Genomic DNA, 19,421 nt, shown 5'->3' with positions numbered 1-19,421 from the left:
GGAGTTTTTCCTTCCCACTGTTGCCAATTGCTTGCTCAAAGGGGGTCGTTTGATGTTTCCTTGTATTATTGTAGTGTCTTTACCAACAATGTAAAGCGCCTTGAGCCAACTGCTGTTGTGATTTGGCATTATATAAATAAAACGAAATTGAATTGAGCTGAATTGAAGTTTTAAGCAACAACATGCATACATTGTGTTTATAGTGCCCATCGTTCTTCCAAGACTTGTGAAAAGGGGCTGTCTGGTGAATGCATCAGATATAGACAAGTATGTTAAAACACATAGTAAATCAACCGTGAATCGTGGATATAGAGTACTGTGGAGCAAAAATCAATTGTTTGACCACGCTCTTCTGGACCAATGGTTGTTTGTACTCTCCTTCCTCAATATTTGAACCTTAACAGTACCCTGTTATATCAAAATCAGTCAGCAGGAATGTAGTTTTCTAATTTCTCTCTAATTTTGAGCAGTTTTAATTTTTTTGAAAAGTATGAAGTCATTATGTATGTTTTAATGGGCTCCCAGTTTAGCTTTCATTATTATTGAATTTTTTCCCCTTTTGGAAGAAACCCAGATATAACAGATAACATAATAGATCATAACACAGCACAAAACAGCTACTGTCCAGTGGACTGACTGGAAAATGAGGCACAAGTATTTCCTTTCCATGACTGGTGTACGAAACAGTATGAAGCATAAAATTCAGGCTAACAACACCGGGATTTAAAAAGAGGACAGGATGAAAGAACAGGCATTCACTGTTTTACTTGAAAGGTCAGGTGACCTCAGTGGACCACTGTGAGTTACCAATGTATCATCTAAGCCAGTGCTCATGCTCATAAGGTGACATATGGAGCCCTTGTTACCACATTTCTTCACACTGTTTGGCCATTAATTTTTCAGTGTGGGTGATTAAAATTTCTAACAGGCATTTTATAACCAAAATCATATTTTCCAAAACCTAACCGAGCAATTTAGAGTTTAAACAGAACCAAACCACAAGTGAAAATGAGACTGAACAGTGAGTAAAAGCAAGAAGCGTAAAAGCAAAACACGAGCTGAGCTGTAGTCTTTTGGCATTCAGTACTGCAGCTGCTGTGTCGCAGCATTGGTGCCAAAGGTTGCTTTGCATGTATCTCTGAGACAGCAGTGGTTTTCTCAACATGGTAAGTTGGTCAACTTTGTAGCACAGATGAACTTTCTGGCATGCAGGGCAGGTTCTGGTTGAAGAATGGAAAGGGATGCAGGCGGATTTTGACTTGTGTTTGCTGCAGTTACATATGATTTTGGGTTCAGCACTAAACCAGCCAGCAAGAATAATAAATTACATTTGCTTGCACTTTTTCAAGCAGACTTTCAGAGGATCCCTGTCTAGCATTCATCAACCTTCACACTTTTCTTTTTGTTTTTTTGTTTTGTTTGATTTCATTTCTGCGTGATGTACAGCAAACATTCTTCTTCTCCTTTCACAGATTTATGAATCTGAGGTATGAGCTCGCATTATTCTCTGCTGGGTTTTTTTTTGCCTCGAGTCATGTTGTCTGTGAGAGGAAAAGCCTGTCTCCTCCTGCCTCTCTAATGCTCACCAACACCTTGTACCAGCAGGTGTATAAGTACAGACCCAATGGATCCCTTCTTGCTCTTTACATTCCAGGTGTTGTTATTCGTCCTATTGCTGATGTTTTTAGACACTTCCTCATGTAACACCAGCACCAACCTGTCGCCCCTCACTGCTGCTCCCATAGCGTCTAGCACCAAGCCCCGCTGCATCCCCTGCACTCGCTCGCCCTTTCTCACTGTCTGGAAGCTGTTACTGAATTATTTAGCACCCACTCGACTCATAAGCATGTACTGCCTTCTTTCTGCCTGTTAGGATATATATTGGCTTGGTGGTTTAACTTGGAGCTGTATGGTGAGGAGGTGCTTCAAATCAAAGTCGACTGTTAAGGAATTTTTTTCTGACGTGCAGCTAAAAGTTTGCTGTTTCCCAAAGAATATCTGGATCATGCCGAAACTGAAAGTTAACATCATTATTTTGTCTACTGGGAAGATAAGCACTGTTACTAGGCAGCTTGTGATCAAAGTCTAACTATTTCCATTTGTTTAAAACTTTTAGTGGCTGATGATGGTGGTTTGAAGCGGTAGTTGCCCCATCCCAGTTTTCAGCTTGATTCTGGCCTTGGCGTGGATTTTTGAAATTCACAAAGAAGCAACATTTTGAGCTGTGCGGGTGAACGATGCAGCAAGGAATTGTTCATAAAGGCATAACAGTGGGGTTGGACCATAACAAACATGCAAGGAGAAAGTAGGTGAGGTTCATTGCATATTCAGTGTAGCTGATGAAAGAATACATGCACACTCGAGCTGTAACAAATTCTTTAAACTGAATACATTTCAAGGCTGCAGATGTATCAACAATGTCCTGGAAAGGGAAAGTGGATACATGGGGTGGTGGTGGTGGTTGGGTGATAAATGTAGTGTCAACAAAACAAAAACTCCTGAACACTGTGACAGTGAGCAAGTAAATAGTCTTGCATTTTGATACATATAGAAATGGAAAAATAAATGAGATGGAAAATTGCACACTGCAGATTAATAATTTCATGATTGGATAGTAACACTACATGGATGATATTGTACTTTCACAGGAGGTCATTTCTTCATATATTTGCTGAAGGAATTACCAGATAAACTATTTTCCCTGTCTTCTTTATCTACAGGCTGGGCCATTTATATGGATACACCGTAATAAAATGGGAATGGTTGGTGATATTAAAGTCCTGTTTGTGGCACATTAGTACATGTGAGGGGCAAACTCCTCAAGATGGGTGGTGACCATGGTGGCCATTTAGAAGTCGGCCATCTTGGATACAACTTTTGTTTTTTCAATAGGAAGAGGGCCATGTGACACATCAAACTTATTGGTAATGTCACAAGAAAAACAATGGTGTGCTTGGTTTCAACGTAACTTTATTCTTTCATGAGTTATTTACAAGTTTCTCTTTGTTCACAGCCATTGACATGTCGAAGAGGTTAACACGTGAGGAGCGGATCGAAATTGTGTTGATATCTGGTGAACGCAGTAACCGGGTCATTGCAGCAGATTTCAATGCAAGACACCCTACGAGACCACCCATCTCCCATGCTACAGTTAGCAAACTGCTTGCTAAGTTTCGTGAAACTGGTTCAGTGTTGGATTTGCCAACACTGCTACTGCTACTGCAGCATCTCAATGAGGATGCTGCAGTAGCAGGATGCGCACAGAATTTGCAGAATGGGCAAAACAAAAATTGGAACAGGACCCTCAGTTCACGCAGAAGATTTTGTTCAGTGATGAGGCAAACTTTTATGTGAATGGTGAAGTTAACAAACAAAACCACCGCTATTGGTCTGACACTAACCCACATTGGATGGATCCCTCCAAGACTGTTGGAACAACAAAAGTGATGGTTTGGTGTGGTATATGGGGTACAACGATAGTGGGTCCATTCTTCATCAATGGAAACCTCAAGGCCACTGGATATTTGAAATTGCTACATGATGATGTGTTTCCCTCTTTATGCACTGAAGCTGGCACGTTCCCTGAGTTTTTCCAGCAAGATGGTGCACCACCACATTATGGGTGCCAGGTCCGAGCATTCCTAGATGAACAGTTTCCTGGAAAGTGGATTGGTCGTCGTGGGCCAGTTGAATGACCCCCTTAGACTTTTATCTTTGGGGTCATCTGAAGGCAATTGTCTATGGTGTGAAGATACGAGATGTGCAGCACCTGAAACTACGGATACTGGATGCCTGTGCTGGCATTTCTCCTGCGGTGTTGCTATCAGTGTGTGAAGAGTGGGAGAAGAGGGTTGCATTGACAATCCAACACAATGGGCAGCACATTGAACACATTTTATAAGTGGTCAGAAACTTGTAAATAACTCATGAAAGAATAAAGTTACGTTGAAACCAAGCACACCATTGTTTTTCTTGTGACATTACCAATAAGTTTGATGTGTCACATGGCCCTCTTCCTATTGAAAAAAAAGTTGTATCCAAGATGGCCGACTTCTAAATGGCCACCATGGTCACCACCCATCTTGAGGAGTTTGCCCCCTGACATATACTAATGTGCCACAAACAGGACTTTAATATCACCAACCATTCCCATTTTATTACGGTGTATCCATATAAATGGCCCAGCCTGTATACTTCTTCTATCAGGAAAGCAAAGCTGATCAAAGCTGATAACATGTTTGCTTATCTAATTATGACATAAAAGCCAACATCTTTTAATGGGATGTACTTTTTAGTAGGATGGTTGTTAGTAGCTGTTCATACTGTACTATATGACTTCTATTGACTACAACCACCACCAAAAGAAGCTAGCTAACAACACATTTGTCATGTTTGAGCTTCTTGTTATGGTTACATGGACACTGTCCTGTAGAGTGAGAGTGATGAGAAATTGGTTCCTACAAATCTTGAACATCAACAGAGTAGAATAACATTTTATTTCACTGTAAATAGTGTATTTTTCCTTTTTTTTTTTGTCGTTTTGAAGTAAAAAGATCTCATGTTTTATATATACTGTCTTTTATGTCTTTTATCCCGTCTTGCTTCTCTTACCCCAACCCGTCGCCCCTCCCTGAGCCTGGTCCTGCTGGAGGTTTCTTCCTGTTAAAAGGGAGTTTTTCCTTCCCACTGTCGCCAAAGTGCTTGCTCATAGGGGGTCATATGATCGTTGGGCTTTTTTCTCTGTATGTATTATTGTAGGGTCTACCTTACAATATAAAGCGCCTTTGGGCGACTGTTGCTGTGATTTGGCACTATATCAAGAAAACTAAATTGAATTGAATTACATATAACTGCAAAAATACAGCGTGCACTGTAAGCAAGCTCTTGCTTCTGTGCATCTGTTGCACCCACTTTCTTTGAGAGTTAAATTTACATGACAGACCAAAATCCCAAGTTATATTCAGTCTTCAGAGTTGTGTGGTTATTTCATAAGCCTGGAATACTGTGCGGCTGTGGGTTCATTGAGGTACATAGCGGGACACATCCCAAGCTCAGCCTGTAATTGGTATGCATGAGTGTACTTACAAAGGGACTGCCAATTGTTGACAGACCTAATGTGTGATTTTCCTAAGTTAGCTTTAAGATTTGGACAGTAGAAAAAACAAAGAAACAGCAAACCTTACCTCAGCAAAAGGCAAGTTTCAGTATTAAGTACTTCTCTAATGTGCTTTTCAAAAGAGAGAAGCCCTAAATTATATGGAAAAGCATAAAAACAGCCATCTGTGTATTTGCAGACTTACTGGCAATAGTGACCAGATGGCCACTTGATGCTTTCTTGGACTGACACTTGACTTGGCAGTGAGTTTTATGGTTAGATGGCTGCAAACTTTACTGCTAAAGTCTTCATTGTTTCTAAATGCAAAGCGGCTTTTTGAAATCGAGCATCAAGCAGAGCAGAGTGCCTGTGGAATGAGTTCAAACCTCTCTGAAGATGACTGTTTTAAGTTTCACTGTAATATTAAACTCAATTTGTTTGGGATCAGTGAAACAGTTAAAAAACATAAAACAATCTTTTATGTCTCTTTCAGATTACAGGTTTTCATTTAAACTTGTGCTTATTCCTTAGTGCATTTGCAAAAAAATATTCAAATGAACATTGTTTTTCTTTGTTCTGGTTTTCAAAATCAAATTTATACTCATCATGCGCCGTATTTCAGATTCAGTAAACGCTGAGGATATTGGCTTTATTTAAAGACGAGTTTGACTGCAAAGCAGTCTTGGATGTGAAATCTTGACGCTAAGTATCTCAGATCTGCCGGCTGCACAGATGGACGATGAGGGATGAGAGTTGAAATCAATCATCGAGTATCTTACTATTAGATGGCCAGTTAGTGACTCTAATTGCATTTTATTTAAGAATATTAATCAGAGGCAATGAGCACATACTGTGCTTGAAATTCAAAATGTCATACTCTGCAGGTGACAGAAAGAAGATAACACCAAAAGAGAGATGAAGACAAATCAGCTGCAACAGAGGAATTTATAAGCAAAAAGAGCATGAAGACAGCAACACAGGCAGCACACATGAGTTTACTGCTGCAGTCCAGTGACTACAGTTCCAAATTAATTTAGATCTACAACAGTGTGCCCATACTTTCCTATTAAAAGAAACTTTAAAATGTTTGTGGTGAAAACAGAATTCACTGCACTTTTAACATGAAGCTGTCAGGGACCTGGGTGTGCAAACCCAGGGTTCTTGAGCAGGCTGTGGAATTGTGCATATTTGCTGGCATGTGGCGCTTGTGTCCCTCATTTCCAGGTTTGTGTGTATAGGTGTTTGCGCGTGGGTGTGGGGGTGTGTGTGTTCCGGAGGACCAGTTTACAGGCATCGTCAGGCCTGGTGGGTGTGACCCGTTGACCGGCTGGCCACACCTGAGCAGGATGATCATGCACACCTGCAGCTGATCAGGATCGTCAGGGGAGCTACTTAGCAGTGTGGCTGCGCTCCCATCGATGCTGAATTGTTGCATGAGAATTCCCGTCAGTTTTCCAGATAGTTATTCAGAGAGTGTGAGCCGGTTACATTAAGAGTGTCTAACGTCTGTTTCTGTGATTTCACAGGAAGATCATGGAAATAAGAGGGCAGCAAGCACGGGATGCACGGACACTTGGAAGCGAGGACAAGGAGCAGGGACACTGGGAGGAAGACACGGCACAGGAGTCTGGGGTGCACGGGGATTTATTGTTGTGTGATTATTTACCTTACTGTAAATAAATGTACTGTCTGTATTGAAGAGTCCAGCGTTTGGGTCCTCTTTCCCCACATCCCCATGGTCTGCCAGTGCAGCCATGACAGAAGCTTATGCACAAGTTCAATACATATGATCTGCAATGTCTCATCTGCCTGCTTTCCACGCTGTCAATCTCAATACCAACATCATTTCTCTAGTCCAATCATCTTCTCACCCACCTTCTTTGAGCCAATCAGCCTCCTCTTCCTATCGTTTAAATCTCTGCTCTCCATCATTCTCCCTTTCAGACCCTCCTTTGTGCAACCCACCTCCTCCCCGTCTCCACCTCAGACACCTCAGCCAGGGCTCTATTCAAGTCTCAATCTTTATCTTCACCACCACCAGCATTTAAACTCCTGAGGGTGCCTGTCCTAAATCCTACCACCGCTGGGATTATGTTCTTCCACATGAATACATGAATTTCTCGAATGTACTCATGTTCAAATATTCTAAGTTTCTGTGCCTCACTGTTAAAACACACATTTCTTGAAGTATTTGTAAGGCAATAATTATGAGACCAAAGCAGCAAACTACTCATCACAAAAATATTTTTTCATGAGTCACTTGTGCAGTCAACAATGGGAATATAGCTGTTGATACTTTATATTTTTGTTACTCCCAACAACCACATAGAGACACTAATTAACATTCATTTTGTTTTGGCCCATGTTTAATCATTTTGCAGCTGGGTACAGCAATTTTTGTGTGCGTGTTTGCTTTTTGCATAAAACTGGAATTTATTAAAGACTATTTTCAATTGTGGGTTGATGTATATTTTATGACAGAAGGGCTACAGGAAAATACTACAGCACCCATATTCGTTGTTATGAAGGAACAAGCCATGCTTTGCAGCAGTGTGACTCACTGATGTGTTTTTAATAGTCTTTACAACAACACCGAGGGCTCGTGGAACAGAGGAATAATCTATAAAGCAGAAAGTATCAGCTCAGTAAATGCTTCCTGTTAAGATCAATAAATCAGTTAACATTTAAGAGATATGCAGACAACAATGAAAACATGTTCTTCTACCAATCTAGTGAAAATTAAATTTTTGTTTGCAGTGAAAAACAGCCTTTGTCCTTTCAGATTGGCACAAAACGTGTTATCACTTAATACAAATGTGGTTTTAAGAATAAAATGTACACATCGTGCATCGAAAGTGATCTTTATATGTGGCTCAAATGTATTCACAAAAAGGCTTCTTCTGCTCTTCTCGTGCAGATGTTACCAAAGTGAAAAAGATGTCTTCCATCACTGTTATTACAGGCTCTGTGCGTAAAGAGATGCTTGTTAATCAAGCAGCGTGTGTCACTGAGCTAGAGTTAAAAGCTTAAAATGATCATCAAAATGTTTATGTGCTATTAATCCGAGTCATTTCCTCTCAACACCAGCAGGATAGCTTTTAGTGTTTCACATCATAGTCGAACAAACATAATACTGCTTGTCTTCCTGGAAGACTAAAGTCACAAACTGCAAAAGGAAAAAATATAGCACACATGGATGTAAACCTGCGTGCTATATTTTTTCCTTTTGCAGTTTGTGACTTTAGTACTTTATTACTCAGTAGCATGTGCACACCTCCACACACATAAACGTACAACACTGTAAGTGTGGACTAATTAGACTGCGTGTCCCAGTGGACCTAATCTATCTTACGGGACAGTAAATAGGATCTGTTGGCACTGCAGTGTTCCTTTGATCAACGCCTGTCAAACACTGGACAGTACTGCCTTATGTTGGAAAGCCTCCAGGGGATACACACGCGCGCGCACACGCACACACACACATCGGTTTCTTTATCTACTGACAGGCTTCTGCTTTTGTTTTTCAATGCTGCTGGCAGAATGACTGTTACTCTGCATCATATGAATGACGCAAAAGTTTTGGCAAATATTACGACGATGACGTAAATACATATAATGTTTTCTCTTAAGAATGTGATGTAAATTAATGGACAGTTTCTTTCGTCTATCGTTTCCAGGTCTTACAAATAATTATATTAAAGTTAATCTGGAATAGTAAGAACAAAATCAATGACATAGAAAATGAAGAGAAAACATAAAGGATTCAGTGCTAGTTAAGTTAAATTAAGTTACATTTCTTAAAGTTTAATTTGTACATAAATTTCTATTTGTTTCTTCACCTAAAATATATCTTCTTCTGCAGTATTTAAATACCACATAGTTTGATTTAATCTCATCATCAGAGGGTTGGGATCCTGTATGCAAATTAAATATTTTGTACTACTTTAGTCTTGAGAGTTTTATTTGTGTTTCCTTAAATTAGTTTTCAAAAGCTCACGCAATCTGGCCCCATAGAGTCTTTCTAGATACATAGAGCGCAATAGTATGAGCATGTACAACTGTACAATACTATATCAGAGATCTAAATTAGGGCAAGCGGCATTTTCTATGAAGGCTTGTCATCTATGGAACACACGTCCAACTGAAATCAAATTGATCACAGATATGAAATCTTTCACAGTAATTGTTGGTTAAAGGTAAATCAGAGCTGTAGTCATTTTAGATAATCATATTATATTTTTAGTATCCATACTTTTAAAAATAATTTTCTTTTCTTTTTTTCCCTCCCTTTCCCTTTTTTTACACTATATTTTACACTGAATTCTTTGTAATTTTGCAGTGATAGTGTATTATGATTTTAGGTAACTGACACAATGCACTGTGTTGTAATGCTGTTTGTGTTAAAGCCCAGCAAAGGACAAGGGGGTACGTTGGCCCTGAGAGGCCAAACACCAGCAATAAGAAAGACCCTGCAAAAGCATACAAAACACAACGGAAGTAGGAAAAAACACAAACGAAGTGTTTCTGGGGAGACAATAACCCGACGGACCAGCTGCAGGAACCCAAAACATGGTAGGTGTGTTTTATCATGATTCATATAATACTGATGACGGATTTTTAGGCTAATAGTTAGGCTAACACACGTACCTCTCAGCTTTTCTTTCCTCACAAAACTGATAGATCCTCCACTTCTTTTAAGTGTCTCCCAGTGCAATTATTAGCATATTTTGGTTCCTGCAACTGGTCCGTCGGGTTATTGTCTCCCCAGAAATACTTCCCTTGTGCTTCTGGAAATCTGTTTTTTCCTATTTCCTTTTTCTTTTTTCCTATTTCCGTTGTGTTTTGTGTGTTTTTGCAGCGTTTTTCCTCATTGCTGGTGTCTTCTTAAGTTGCAGTCCGTTTGGCCTCTCAGGGCCACCGTACAAGGGTTGAAAATTAGCAATAGCTATAAACTCTGTGTGCAACACATCAATTTCATGCTCTGTATTGGAAGTATGTTAAACTGCAAATAAACAAGAAAAGAAATGTCAATTTTTACAAAGGCAGCAATTTGAAAATCTTTTAAACCCATGTTTTATTCACAATAGAACATAGAAAATATACTGCTCAAAAAAATAAAGTAATGCTCTGAAAACACATCATATATTAGTGCGAAAAAGAATCATGCTGGAAATCTATATGGAGTGGGTAATGCACATCGTTTGAAATTAAAATGATCAACCTACAGAGAGCTGAATTTAAAGACAGTAAAAAAGTGATGAAGCAGGCTCATCCACTTTGCTGGAATTTTACTGCAGAAACTCAAAATGACTACTCAGTAGTCTGCTTGGCCCCTAAGTGCTTGTATGCATGTCTGACAATGTCAGAGCATGCTCCTAATGACACAACAACGTCTTGGGAATCTTGTTCCAGTTCTAGACGAGGGTTGAGCTGAACAGTCTAACCTGGTGAGTCGAATGGACCAAAACCTAATGGTCTTCTATTGGATTTCAGGCATGTTTGGGGTCAGTCAGTGGTATAATGTCCTTCATCCTCCTGTATTGACATGAACAAAGAGGAACCCAAGACCAGGTCTGTATTTGTATAGCGCTTTACTAGTCCCTAAGGACCTCAAAGTGCTTTACACATTCAGTCATCCACCCCAGTCACACACTGGTGATGGCAGCTACATTGTAGCCACAGTCACCCTGGGGCGCACTGACAGAGGCGAGGCTGCCGGACACTGGCGCCACCGGGCCCTCTGACCACCACCAGTAGGCAACGGGTGAAGTGTCTTGCCCAAGGACACAACGACCGAGACTGTCCAAGCCGGGGCTCGAACCGGCAACCTTCCGATTACAAGGCAAATTCCCAACTCTTGAGCCACGGTGAGCTAACAATAAGGTTTTTGACTGTCATTAAAGCAGTAATGGGTATTATCAACTATTAAGGTCTAGATGTACATCTTTCATCTTTGTTTTTACTTAGAGTTTAAGTGCATATCATTTGTAAAATGCTATAATTTGTTAAATTGGAGATTAAGTACTTTTGGACGCAACAGTATATTTGCTGATTGTGAACAAGCTCACAACAGGCAGGCAGTTTTCTAAGTCTTACAGATCTTGTCTTTACTTCCCCACTTTGCTTTAACTGCCAGCTGGAAGGGCCCTGAGATCTTTTTACAGCCTTTCTGCTTTGCAGGCACAACCTTTTTTTTTTTCCTCACATCGACATGTACTTGCTCAAGGGATGTAAATGTTACCACAAGGTTCAAACAGTCAGCAAATTCATCAGCTGACAATTCCTAATGACATTTCTTCACAACACAGTAAAGACCTCAAGTTTTGACTCTAGAGTGTGTTTTATTTTTGTGAAATTAAAGTTCATAAAATAAACCGCAAGAGCACACCAATAAAACAATGTTTTGTTTTATTTAGTTGTGTAGATTTGCTTATTTTCATTTAAAAAGTGTGGCGTTTTTCCAGGTCTGCCTTGCCCCGTTGCATACAGCTGTATTGGTATTCATGGGCACAATGTGTAAACTGAAGCCAACATTAATTCAACATACTAAAACTTTCCCTGTAGCCACATAGCTCACAGAGCTATGCTGTGCTGTGGGTGTGGGCTTAGAAAATCCGTGTGAGAACAATTGTTGAAGCTAATTTGGGGGAAAACATATGGGAGCAACTACATGTACCCACAGTTAACAATTCAACCACCTCGGTTTGACTGAGGAAAATACTTATGGCATGAAGTGTGTGTTAATGTCCCAAATGATTTCCAACTGTGAAGCACATGCAGATTTATCTGCAGTGAACCACTCTCAAGTGATATTTAGTAGGATAGTCTTTTGAAATTGATTGTACCCCTCAATTCGGAGTTATTACATTTGTATCCATTATTGTTTTTATTTCATCATTAAATATGCTTTTATCAGTTGTTTTACTAACATGCAAAACAATTCAAATTTGCACATTCAGCACATGATGTTTCTGAAGCTCCCTTTCTGGACCCTTTAAAGTGTATTATTTACTGTCAGCTTCAGCTTTAAGCTTCAGTTTTTCTCCATCAACCCTTGAGGGAAATACTTGGCTCTTTAGCGGCTAAGTGCTCCACCATGTTCACCAGCCTGTTACTAAATTTGTCCGCCTGCTGTCTGGTTCTGAGAAAGTAAGGTAGAATGGGCTTATCAGAGCTTTTAGCTGAAAACAGCTGGTCTTAACAGGTGGCAACCAAGGGGCTAGCTCCAGGACTGGAAAATGAAGCCAACATTGAAGCACCAAAAACTGTAGTTACTCGAGGGGCCACTTGAGACTGCCTCCAATAGTAAATCAATGCCCATAGACTTAAAGACATGTTAGAGCTGAGATCACATTACCTTTTCTGTAACACACATCATTGTACTTAATGCAGATGCCATTATTTGACTTAAGTTCATGTAAATGAAAGTGAAAATAATATATTAATCTACATCTACAGTTGAAATATAGAGCTAACAGTGAAGACCCCAGGACTGAGAATGATATTCAAGCGAGGTATATGACTGCTAAGCAGCTGAAGCAGGATTTTCAAAATGCAACACAGGTAGTGATTAGCATTAAATGCGGTAGCACTGCAACCTCCTCATATCCAGTTGTTGGGAAACACTAATACATAAGGTGCTGTGAAAAACAGGGAAAATAAGTCACATAATCCCTTGTATTGCAAGCTCCAGCTTAGTTTTTGGTGTAGACAAGCTGTGATCAGTTAACTTGTGCTGCCGCTCTTTGTGGATTTAGACAACTGAATTTAACAAAAAATAAGCAGATGTTTAACAAGCTACACGGCTGATTTCCCACCACCGGAAACTATAGAGGTTGTATAAAAGGTTTAATTCAGTGAATGAATCTAATCTCTCTCTGCATCCAACATACTGTCTCACAAAACTGCAAAATGACAAATTCAGCCTGCACTAAACTGATTAGTACAGTTTCAGAAAAACATTAAATCTTAGTTCATGTTAATGTTTAGAGATGAATGAACACAAACTGTGCAGTTTGTGTTTTTTGGGATATTTATTGAGCTGTTTAAAAAGCTGCATTTGAAATTATGAGCCACGTAAAATGTTACTTTGCTGATGGTTTAACCTATTCTGTAGTGCTAGTTAGATGCTGAAATACAAACTTTTTGCGTCTGCATTAATTGCTAAGTAATTCAAGGAGATTCCACAGCATGTCTTTCATCCCGTCTTCCTTCTCTCAGCCCAACCAGTCGCAGCAGATGGCCCCGCCCCTCCGAGCCTGGTTCTGCTGGAGGTTTCTTCCTTTTAAAAGGGAGATTTTCCTTCCCACTGTCGCCAAAGTGCTTGCTCAATGGGGGTTATATGATCATTGGGCTTTTTTCTCTGTATGTATTATTGTAGGGTCTACCTTATAATATAAAACGCCTTGAGGCGACTGTTGTTGTGATTTGACGCTATATAAATAAAACTGAATTGAATTGAATAGATGAAACACCTTTCTGGATCATTCTGGTTAACCCCTTCCTGTACCTATTTCTGCAGTAGAATAGGTGGTTTAATTGCTGTGCTCGTTAGGCTGCTGTCAGCTTTGCACTAAACTAAAAAACTGAAAGAAACATGTTGTGAGGGCGCTCTTCATTACAGTAGTTTTTCATATCAGAGTGAGGCCTGCAGCCTAGGTTTACACTGTTAACTTAAGTATGTGAAACCACATCTCAGGACATACTGAAGTAGTAGTAGTAGTGTACCGAGCAGTAACCAGTGTTACTTTATTAGTAAAGTTAGTAATTAAGTGAAATAATACACTTTTTGTGAGTAAAAATCCCAACACTGTTGGTCACTCCACTAAGTGGTGTCATTAAACGGGAGCTTGGCAACATAATGACGTTTTTGGATTTTAATTGTTTTTTATTTTAATTCTTGAAGTTTGCTAATGTTGGTACATAATTTACCACCCTGCCCTCTTGGCCAAATTTGATCACTCCTGGGCCCAACAAACAAAAAAACCAAAAACCCAACGTGGGGTAGTCAAAATGCTATAATTGAGACTTCAAAACACAAAACAGGAAGATGAAGTTACATGACAAAGACCATCTTTTACGTACAGTCTATAATGGCAGCAGTGCTGGTGAGAGATGACATGGCTTAACCAAAACAGTGAAGCTGCATAACCCAAACGCTGAGCTGAAAGAAAAACATGTTCCAGAGTTGAGAAGAACTATCATATACTTGTAATTCTCTGTGAGCATTGAACTTTACGCTATTTGTGCAGTTAACAATATTAATCTTTCAATAAGTGCAGTTTTAATGTCAATTTAAATCACATGTCGATTGGTGTGTCTTAGTTGTAAAGACTAGTGTTCTGACATACAACACTAAAACCGCATAAATAAACAGTAAAATAAAATTAAACCGCTGAATGGGGAGTCCTTGCATTCCCAGTGCAACCGACAGGAGCTGCAAAAGTACACTATTTAATAAGCAACGATAGAGTAACAGTGTGAACATGCGTCAGTGGCTTAGTGTTTTGTTATCAGCCTCCATATTCTTCATAGTATATATCACTGCAGCAGAGCCGTGAGTTGTTTTTCCATAGAATTTTATTTCCAAAAAGCAGTTGGAGAAAAGTAAAACAAGCGAGTCAAGTACAACAAAACAAATCCCTGAAAGGGAAGAAGTAAAAGCTGATAATGACAGAAGGCCTGATGATATATACAACAGCAGACATCATTTTGGTGTTGCAGTACCAGTGAATCACTTGACAGACTCATGGTATTCTTCACATAAGTTCAAAACAAACAGCAAAATAAGGATTTTATTTCAATGGACAGAGAAGGTTCTAAAAGTCAGCTAAGGCACACAGAGCCTCCCCGAAAAAACAAAAGAAAAAAATCAGAACGACGGGGAAACGTCAGTCAGAGAAATTTGTGCAACAGTTGCTCAACAATACATTCCAGTAAGAACAACAACAATCTGGCATGTGATTTTCTCTGAGAGGCAAATAGGACAAGGTCGTTGTCACAGCTGTCCAAAAACACTGAAACAGGTTATGTACTTTGATCAATAAACACCATCAATTCACTATTTGTGCCCAATTATCGACACTTTCAATGTCATTTTACCACATCTGTATTTACACGTACAATACCCTTTAAACATTATTTCGATACAAAATACCTATGTACATCCTCTTCATTTGTTATTAATTTTTGTTACAAAATAGGACTTTCACATTTAGTTACATTGAATTATTTCACTTTTTCCAAAACGGTCATTGAGCTTACATCATAATGTACTGTGTGATGTAATTGTACAGAGCATGATGGCACTAGAAAGTGGAAAACAAAGCCGCCCTTTACAACCTAACCCCGGAAACGATGCAGATTTGAGAGGAAGGAGAGATAGCAATCGTAATACACACATCTGACAGAGAGGCAAGGTGAACTTGACATTAATGAACAGCAATGTCTGCTAATTAGCCTGTTCAAAAGCACTCATTTAGCTCATGTGATGACTAAACAATGTTGACAATCACAGATTGAAAACCTAATTGGCTTCAGAGGAAACTTATTTCAAGTTAAAACAAATATGTGACCGCACCTCTTATTGTGGTACAGTGCCATACTTAGTGTAATTAGGTTGTCTCAAATGTCCAGAGATTGTCTTGATGAGAGAAAAAGTACTTTAAATGTAAATAGGTTTGCAAAGGCGCGACAGACCCGATCCAATAAATTAGTCACTTTATAATCAAGAGATACAATATGATATTCACTTGAAATTGTACATTATTGTCACAGCATGAAGATCACTACCACTCAAACCATTCTGAAACCGACGGCGACCATTAAACACCAAAAAAAGCACAGTTTCTCCTACAAACAACGTCCAGTGTGTTCGCTAGTGAAGACTGCTTTTGTTCAGCTTTTCTGTTTTTTGCTCAGGTTGTTAGGCAGCTGACCTCTTACCTTACAGGTCAGAGTGGCTTTCTCTTGTGATGCACTTGGCAAACGGCCACGTAAGAAACCCAAGACAAGAAGATCTATTCAGACAGGACAACACTGACTAACACATAGGTGCGGGCCATAAAAAGGTACAGTATAAGTTTGGGGTGTTGGCCTTTGTAAATAAAGGCAGCTTTCTTTACAAAAAAATATTTATCGAGCTGCCAAGGCAGCGTTGCAGTTATTTAGTCACTGACTAAAAATATCAGTATTTATAGAAACTTATAAATAAATAGCGACTTCATGGACCTCCCCGCCCCCACCCCCCTCCATTCACACCATTTTTGAGACTTAGTGTAGAATTATGTACAACATAAAGTGGTGTTCAAATAACTGGAATAAAGAAAAAGAAGGCAACACGTAAAACCAAGACAATACGTTTAAGGTTAATGTGACATAGTTTTGTTTCAAGTTTGAGGCAAGTTGGTTAAAAAATAAAAGAACAGCTCTCGTTCTGTCCTCTGGGTGTTTTGTTTGTGTGGAAAACTCTGCACCGTGGAAATGCTAAATCTCAAAATGCTATCGTACAACTATGACAAAAGAAGCATTTATGAATTTAGTACATTTTTAACACTAAAATGTCTACATGAAATTCCTAATAGAACCCCGTAGCCTCCAATTACTCTGAGAAAGTGACTGTACTTGTTTATATTCTCTGTTTTTTGCAGTTTTACAACAAAATGTGACTGGTGAAGATTTAGCCAAGCAACAAAACGTTCAACAATCTAATCAGGCACTGATATGAACTACGTTTTGAGTTGTTCTACTCATGTACAAACTTAAGAAACTTAAAAATGAGAAATTTGCTTTTACTGACGATATGTTTGAGTGGGCACAAAATAATCTGTTCAACTGGGGATATGTGAATACTCACACACTGTGTCATTTTGTTGGTGCTGACATAAACTCTAAGTAGGCACATTTAATTCAGTACCCAGCTATCTTCTTGTGTATGTCTTAATACTAAGGCCTTATCGCAGCAGAACCTGGTCTGCTAGCAGTGTCGATAGCCCGCACTCACTTGGCCCATGTGCCCTGTGCGAGGCATTAAAAGCTGACTTTATAATTCACTCAGCAGCCAAATAAATGCTTAAAAATTGCAATGTTTGATCACAGTAAAACTCAGCCGTGAGAAGAAAAATAAATACACAGAGAAACTGAAAGCAAAGCCAGCATAATCCCCTAAAAAAGGAATATTGTGGGAGGAAAATGTTCCCCTGCGCTTTCTGTACCCCCAAAATCCACTTTTCTTTTGATTTCAACATCTTCCGCGAGAGATGGAGAACACTCACCCCCCTGTCATCTGCAACAAACACCTCAAATAAATAAAGATAAACAGTGCCACGACCTCCTGTCCAGCTGGAGGCCTTGCTGCTACCTGATACGACCATTGGCACGAGGTGCTCCCAGCTGAGATTTGGGGTCTGGGCTCATGGAGCTCCACGGGCTCTTGGGGCACGCCTGCATGACAGGACAGGCCGTAGGGCCCACAGCACAGACGTCAGCTGCCTCCCACAACTCGCCCACCAGGCTGTCTATCCAACGCTCGAGCTCAGGGCCGGTCAGGGCCGCGTTCCTCTTGGCCTGCTCCACGTAACTCAGACTGACAGGGATGTTGAGCACCGGGTTGAGGCCGTGGAAACTCTGCTCCATGTAGCTATTCTTAGCTGGCCCATTGTGGAGCTTCAGAGTATCCTCTGGAGGTTTGTGGGAAGAAAGAAAGAGAGAGAGCAGACAAAGAAGTTATAGACAGTGAGCAAAAAAGGTGGTAGTCAGTGGTCAAAAATGCAGATTGGATTGCAGAAGGGGGAAAAAGTTGGGCATGGAGAAAAGGGGGAAAAGGGAAAAAGTACAATATCAAAGAAGTGAACGTGACTTTCTTTCTTATTATCTTAAAAGTGTAAATTGGATGCTTGCATTGATTTTTTTTTTTTACAACTGGACCCTCTAAATCTTCTCTTTTGATGTGGTTTGTTAGGCTACTGCAGTGCTGACTTTCTGGAAACAGTGAGAAATATTCAAGACATGAAGTCATCCTTTCTTCCCATGACGGTTATGCGCTGAAGGAAGATGGTAAACATAGACAGAACTTCTCCTTAAAACACCCTCTCCACCCTGAGCTCCAGTGAAGCTTTAAATTCCTCACTGCCACTCTAACTGGGGTGCTAGCCATCCCTTCTAACACAAGCTTCCTCTCATCCAGATGTTAGCAGACTTCAGCACTTTTTGCACACTGATGACAGAAAGATGCAGTCTGACATGGCAGTGGCCAACCAATGCCAGCCAGCTTTGTGGCAGCAGCGTGCAGTATGAAGTCATGCATCTGTGTAGAGTTTTTGTATATGCATGCGTCTGCTGCTCGCTCTCTTTGCGCATGGAAGGCCACATCGTAAAGTTTGACTGGCACACCATTTAGGAGGGAAACCTGATGTCAGCCATGGCAATAAATTATATGTGGACTCATGAAATAGCTAATAACCAAAGAACACATTACAACACACATCAAGAAAAACAAACACAAGATTATTACATAATAACTATAAATTAAACACAAACATTATTAACTTAGCGGGTCTAATAATTATGTAGCCTTACGTTATAAATTTTAAAGACTCAACTTTATTTTCCGTCAGCCACTTCGGGTGATGCATCAGTTAAAGACAAACGTCCGGATCCAAAGTAAGCTAAAGAGATGCCCCACATCGCTCCCCACGTCCAACACTAACTAATAATATTTCATATTTACAGCATATTGATGCACTGAATTTCTGCTTGCAGTTTCACAGCTGACATGTTTATCTGTAGCAGACTTGATGTAAACACATGACCTTGTAGTACCATATCACCCCATTAGAGCACTTTGCTCTCGCACTGCAGGCGTACTTGTTGTTCCTAGAGTATTTAAAAGTAGAATGGGAGGGAGAGCCTTCAGTTTTCAGGCCCCTCTTCTGTGGAAGCAGCTTCCAGTTTGGATTCAGGAGACAGACACTATCTCTACTTTTAAGATTAGGCTTAAAACTTTCCTTTTTGCTAAAGCATATAGTTAGGGCTGGACCAGGTGACCCTGAATCCTCCCTCAGTTATGCTGCAATAGGTGTAGGCTGCTGGGAGATTCCCATGATGCATTGAGTATTTCCTTTTCAGTCACCTTTCTCACTCACTATGTGTTAACAGACCTCTCTGCATTGAATCGTACTTGTTATTAATCTCTGTCTCTCTTCCACAGCATGTCTTTATCCTGTTTTCCTTCTCTCTCCCCAACCAGTCATAGCAGATGGCCCCGAGGTTTCTTCCTGTTAAAAGGGAGTTTTTCCTTCCCACTGTCGCCAAAGTGCTTGCTCATAGG

The 19,421-nt window shown here is 40.0% G+C and overlaps 1 protein-coding gene across 1 annotated transcript in view; it reads right to left on the bottom strand.

The window, feature by feature from the left end:
- Positions 1 to 14,656: 14,656 nt before the first annotated feature.
- LOC102292572 (xylosyltransferase I) overlaps positions 14,657 to 19,421 on the bottom strand; it is a 77,941-nt gene continuing 73,176 nt past the window's right edge. The window contains exon 11 of the mRNA XM_005924974.3: positions 14,657 to 17,772. Within this exon, the coding sequence (XP_005925036.1) occupies positions 17,450 to 17,772 (323 nt within the window). The 3' untranslated portion in view covers positions 14,657 to 17,449. The remainder of the gene's footprint in view (positions 17,773 to 19,421) is intronic.

Source organism: Haplochromis burtoni, unplaced genomic scaffold, assembly GCF_018398535.1.
Source record: "Haplochromis burtoni strain Fernald_Lab_line unplaced genomic scaffold, NCSU_Asbu1 Contig_70, whole genome shotgun sequence".
Lineage (NCBI taxonomy): Eukaryota > Metazoa > Chordata > Actinopteri > Cichliformes > Cichlidae > Haplochromis > Haplochromis burtoni.
Note: the sequence above shows the minus strand (reverse complement) of the source record. Positions and strands in the feature narration are given on the sequence as shown.